Source organism: Pristiophorus japonicus, chromosome 16 (assembly GCF_044704955.1).
Source record: "Pristiophorus japonicus isolate sPriJap1 chromosome 16, sPriJap1.hap1, whole genome shotgun sequence".
Classification (NCBI taxonomy): domain Eukaryota; kingdom Metazoa; phylum Chordata; class Chondrichthyes; family Pristiophoridae; genus Pristiophorus; species Pristiophorus japonicus.
The window spans coordinates 20,560,736-20,566,819 of NC_091992.1; the positions used below are offsets into that span (position 1 = coordinate 20,560,736).

The 6,084-nt window shown below is 44.8% G+C and overlaps 1 protein-coding gene across 1 annotated transcript; it reads right to left on the bottom strand.

Annotated features, from left to right (window-relative positions):
• Positions 1-880: 880 nt before the first annotated feature.
• LOC139226923 (protein ABHD15-like) lies at positions 881-5,836 on the bottom strand. Its single transcript, XM_070858013.1, has 2 exons — positions 5,034-5,836; positions 881-1,403 (listed from the first exon to the last, which is right to left on the bottom strand). The coding sequence occupies exons 1-2, from the start codon at positions 5,834-5,836 to the stop codon at positions 881-883; spliced, it is 1,326 nt and encodes a 441-aa protein (XP_070714114.1).
• Positions 5,837-6,084: the final 248 nt, after the last annotated feature.

Genomic DNA, 6,084 nt, shown 5'->3' on the forward strand with positions numbered 1-6,084 from the left:
CTGCCACCATTCAGATAATATTCTGCCTTTGTGTTTTTTCCCCCAAAATGGATAACCTCACATTTATCCACATTATACTGCATCTGACATGCATTTGCCCACTCACCTAACCTGTCCAAGTCACCCTGCAGCTTCTTAACGTCCCCCTCACAGCTCACAACGCCACCCAGTTTAATGTCATCTGCAAACTTGGAGATATTACACTCAATTCCTTCATCCAAATCGTTAATGTATATTGTAAAGAGCTGGGGTCCCAGCACTGAGCCCTGCGGCACTCCATTAGTCACTGCCTGCCATTCTGAAAAGGACCCGTTTATCCCAACTCTCTGCTTCCTGTCTGCCAACCAGTTCTCTATCCACGTCAGTACATTACCCCCAATACATGTGCTTTGACTTTGCACACCAATCTCTTGTGCGGGACCTTGTCAAAAGCCATTTGAAAGTCCAAATACACCACATCCGCTGGTTCTCCCTTGTCCACTCTGCTAGTTACATCCTCAAAAAATTCCAGAAGATTCGTCAAGCATGATTTCCCTTTCATAAATCCATGCTGACTTGGACCGATCCTGTCACTGCTTTCCAAATGCACTGCTATTTCATCCTTAATGATTGATTCAAATCTCTTAAAGCACTTGTATAACATTTATGTTTTGTAGTACTTTACATTTACCTCTATCTTATGTAATATAAAATGTAACACCATTTTAAAATACAAAATGTTTTCACAATTCAATAGAAATGAATTCAAAGTTAATAGGCATTTCAACAGCTAAACTGTCTTAATATAGCTATTTTTATGTAAAAACTGGATCTAATAATTCCATTCTTGTTGATCTGTCTTACATCTTAGCATTACGATTAAGGGCAAAAAGTTTATTTTTCATCTTGTATATGATCTTTGCCAGTTAAAAATCTCATGAATGTTATGAGAACAAACAGATTCTTTTCCGTGAGCAGCAACTCCCCTCCGTTTATAGGACATCATTGACACTTTTCTTCTATAAACACTCTTTGTCTTTTCCTCAGCCCTGAAAAACTCACTAACTGATTTGAAGTATTCCAGTAAAGCTTCGTGGCTCCAGCTGGAAGATCTGCTTGTTAAAAAGCCGCAATGTCCTCCATGCTTGGTTAATAACAGGAAGAAATAGGGGTTGGTTTCAAATAACTCAAAAGGCAGTGTGATCTCTGGGTTGCCTCTGCACGGATCATCATTGCTGCAGATACACAGAAGGGGAACTGCGACCTCATCCACGTCCCTCAATGGATCATTCTTTTCCCAATAGGAAGCCCAACTCAAATTATTGATCTTAGAGTGGCAAAATAGTGTTTCCTCCAACTCCCTGAGAGTGCAGCTCCTGAATAACTTCTCTGTATCTATTACGTCTCCAAGAACGGTGGCGTATCTAGAAGTAAAGAGCAATATAACTGAAATTCATGAAAAGATTCTTGCGCTATGTGATATTTAAAATTAATGCATTTGATTTTAGCCAAAGGTGAAGTCGAAAGAGATGAGGGATGACGTCAAATTATTATGAATCAGCAATAATCAAATCTAACAGAATGCTAAATGATATTACTACACCAGTTAGGTAGAAGTTGGATGATACGCTAAAGCTGTATCCTTGTCGGATTGCCCCTCCAGTACTGTGGTCAACTTTGGCCACCAGGACATCGGAGCAACATTCAACCTGTGGAGGAAATATAGTGGCAAACACTGACTAGTGGGGGTGCCACAGGGATCTGTGCTGGGTCCTCAACTATTTACAATCTATATTAATGACTTGGATGAAGGGACCGAGTGTAATGTAGCCAAGTTTGCTGATACAAAGATGTGTGGGAAAGCAAATTGTGAGGAGGACACAATAAATCTGCAAAGGGATATAGACAGGCTAAGTGAGTGGGCAAACTTTTTGGCAGATGGAGTATAATGTGGGGAAAATATCTAACAAACTGGCCTCTTTACTATTCTTTACTAATATTAATTATTTCAATTTCTCATTAGACCCTTGGTTCCCCAGAATTTCCGGTATGTTCTTTGTGTCTTCTACTGTGAAGACAGACACGTTTGTTTAATGTCTCTGGAATTTCCTGATTCCACATTATAAGTTCTCTTGTTTTTGCCTTTAAGGGACCCACATGTACTTTCACTAATCTCTTCCTTTTTACATAATTATAAAAGCTCTACAATGTGTTTTTATATTTTTAGCTAGTTTACTCTCATACTCTATTTTCTCCCTCCAACAATTTCTTGGTCATCCTTTGCTGATTTTTAAACCCTCCCAAACCTCAGGCATACTACTCTTCTTCAGAACACTGTAAACTTCTTCTTTTAATGTAATACTATCCTAACTTCTCTAGTTACCCATGGCTGTACCACTTTTCCAGTGGAGTTTTTTATTCCTGAAGGGAATGTATATTCTTTGAGAATTATGAATTATATCTTTATAAGTTTGCCATTGCTTATCTACCATCAGATCCTTTAATCTAATTTTCCAATCTACCGGAGTCAACTCGCCCCTCAAACCTCCGTAAATGCTTTGTTTAAATTTAAGACCCTCGTTACGGATTTAATCACATCACTCAAACTTAATATGAAATTCTATCATATTATGATCAGCCTTCCTTTACTATAAGATTACTAATTAACCCGGTCTCATTACACAATGCTAGTTCTAAAATAGCCTGTTCCATAGTTGGATGGAATGAAAATCAGACACGTTCTATAATGGGCAGGTAATCTGTTACTCCAGTTTACTGCCCAAGCGTGAAGGTGAAAATGAACCCCTAAATAACAGAAGCACTAGGTCACCAGCTTGTAATACGCTTCAACTCTTTAACGTATTCCTTGCATCCCTTCATTCTTTCATTTCCCAATATTCCTCCTCCCTATGTAACCGAATTCAGCCATGAAAACTGAATGGCTTATTATATATTTCTCAGTTGCCATCTGTGTTGCTTCATGACTGCCCAACAGCAAAGATGCAGTTTAAATAGGGCAAGTTGAGTTCTGGCACATTTGTGCCCTAAAGACTGAAACCATGCTACTATATAATGCTCCATCTGGTAACCCAGTTTAGTACTGCCAAATCTTTCCTATGTAAGGCACGTACAGTGTGAGCACTATGCAGGCTCGCCAGCAGAAACGCCACCCAGTGTAGCAGTAAACCATTCGGGTCATAAAAGACCCCCGCCTGATTCCCAGCCTGCGCATAATTACCTGATCGGCCCTTGAGGAAACAATTGGAGCTGAGAACAGGATCAGGCTTGGGATCTTCTAATGATTGTGTAGGTTGTCGAAGTGGTTCGACTGACATCAGATAAAATCCTGCTTATTATTAAAAAAACCAAATTATCTCCTGTTCTGGAGACACGCGAGCCTTCTCAAACAGCGGTGCTACGGGGCGCACAAGAACAGTCAAGTTTATAAACATGGGACAATTTGGAGACGAGGCCATATCAGAACAGGTAATGTTACAAATGAAAAATTACAAGCAAATGGTGATAATATTTACCTTCAGCTTGCTTCACGGTGCTGCCGCTGGGTATATTTGTCGTATTGATATCAATAAGTTAAATGTATATTAATTCAGCAACTCAAGTTTATTCCAGCACCATTTCTACTCGTGCTGTTGTGATCAAAGTGAGCGGATGAATGAAGTGTATCGCTGTTTGGACTGTTGGAGAGCTCAGAGTGCGTTTTTCCACGTTCCATAATTGTATTTTCACAGTTCAACTGGACAATTACACTTTATTGAAATCTTACGATACTGCTACCTTATTTTTTTCATGTACAATTAACTGCTCGATGTTGTTCAGACAGGGTACCTAATTTCACTCTATTGCAGGGAGGTTATGCTTGAACTGTATAAAACATTAGTTAGGCCACAGCTGGAGTACTGCGTGCAGTTCTGGTCACCACATTACAGGACAGATGTGATTGTACTAGAGAGGGCGCAGAGGATGTTGCCTGGACTGGAGAATTTTAGCTATGAACAAAGATTGGATAGGCTGGAGTTGTTTTCTTTGGAACAGAGGAGGCTGAAGGGAGATTTTAACTGAGGTGTATAAAATTATGAGGGGCCTAGATAGAATGGATAGGAAGGATCTATTTCCCTTAGCAGAGGGGGCATATATTTAAAGTAAATAGTAGAAGGATTAGAGAGGAGATGAGAACTTTTTTCCACTCAGAAGGCGGTGGGGGTCTGGAACTCACTACCTGAAAGGGTGGTAGAAGCAGAAACGCCCATCATATTTTAAACGTACTTGGATGCGCACTTGAGGTGTGTTAACCTACAGGGCTACCTTTGTTGGTCAGTACAGATATGCTGGGCTGAATGGCCTCCCTCTGTGCTGTAAATTTCTATGATTCTATAATTAGTGCTCTCTCTCCCGGCCTGGGGGTGGGATTCTGTTCTTGTTGCTGTGTGTGTGTGTAACTTGCGAGCTCAATATTGCATCTACTGTGTACCAATACAAATCTGCAATGGTGGCAGCGTTCCTCTAAGGGGATGGTGATGGTGGTCCTTCATAAGTTCGGACAGGGCTCCCAGGCAGGATGTCAATATTCCCAGGAAGTCATAGAAACATAGAAAATAGGTGCAGGAGCAGGTCATTCAGCCCTTCGAGCCTGCACCGCCATTCAATAAGATAATGGCTGGTCATTCCCTCAGTAGCCCATTCCTGCTTTTTCTCCATACTCCTTGATCCCTTTAGCTGTAAGCGCCATATCCAACTCCCTCTTGAATATATCAACAACTCTCTGCTGAAGAGAATTCCACAGGTTCACAACTCTCTGAGTGAAGAGGTTTCTCCTCGTCTCGGTTGTAAATGGCTTACCCTTTATCCTTAGACTGTGTCCATTGGTTCTGGACTTCCCCAACATGGGAAACATTCTTCCTGCATCTAACCTGTCCAGTCCCGTCAGAATGTTCAATGTTTTATAAGTCCGTTTACCCCCCCACCTCTCTCTCCCACACCTCCCAAATAAAACCACTTTGTGGCGGTGGCTGGATGAGGGGCGTTGGGGCTTTTACCTGCTCAGGTTGGTCTTCTGGTACAGGAGCATGATCCAGCGATAGAAGGCGAGAGGGGGCCCGCTTTCCAGCCAGTCCTGACAGCGGAAGATGGGGGAGATGCAGGCAGCCGCCGTGATGTATGTGGAAGACCCGCACTCGCCCAGGTAAGACAGGAGCAGCGCCGAGCCGGCGCTCTCGCTGGCGGCGAACAGTTTGGCGAGCGGGTGCTTGTACCTGATGTAGCTGACGGCCTCCCGCAGGTCGGAGGGGTCCCCGAGGGCCAGCAGCTTGCGGGTGGTGAGCGGCACTCCGTTGTGGCAGCGCCGGTTGAAGATGACGGGCCGGTAGCCCTGGCTGCGGGCGAGCAGGCAGAGCCGAGCGGTGTTCCTGGTCACCGTGCCCAGGGTGTTGGGGATGAGCAGCAGGATGGGGGCCGGAGAGCTGCTGGACCTGCGGCCGGCCGGCTCGCCCAGCGCCCAGTCCAGGGCCACCAACCCCTGGTCCGCCATCTGCAGATGTTCCCGCAGCCAGCCCGGCTCCCCCCAGGCCGCCGGACACAGCCCGTTGTACAGCGTCTGCAGGTGCGGCCACTGTCCCCACAGCCGCCGGCCGGCGCCGGCCCGCGAGAAGCTCTTGCACGTCCTCCACAGGTGGTTGGCGAGAGCTGAGGGTTTGCAGATCAGTTTGGGGCCGCCGCTGCCCGGGTCTCCCTCCCCCCGGGAGGAGCAGCGAGCGGGCACCCCAGCAGCGAGATACAGTCTGAGCAGGAACAGCACAGGGGTGACCAGCAGCAGCCAAACAACAATGTCCCAAACCGGCATCTCACACTCTCACACACTCACTTACACTCACACTTACACACGCACTCACTCACACTTACTCACACTCACTTACACTCACACTTACTCACTCACACACTTGCTGACACACACTTACTCACTTACACGCACACTTACACATTCACTTGCTCACACTCACACACTTACTCACACTTGCTCAAACACACACTCATACACTTGCTCACACACACACACTTACTCACACACACACCGACACACTCACTTGCTCA

Coding starts and splice junctions, on each gene's coding strand:
- LOC139226923 (XM_070858013.1), bottom strand. CDS start 5,836: ATGCCGGTTTGGGACATTGTTGTTTGGCTGCTGCTGGTCACCCCTGTG. Junction 1,404..5,033: donor CAGAAGACCAACCTGAGCAG/GTAAAAGCCCCA, acceptor CTTTACTTCTAG/ATACGCCACCGTTCTTGGAG.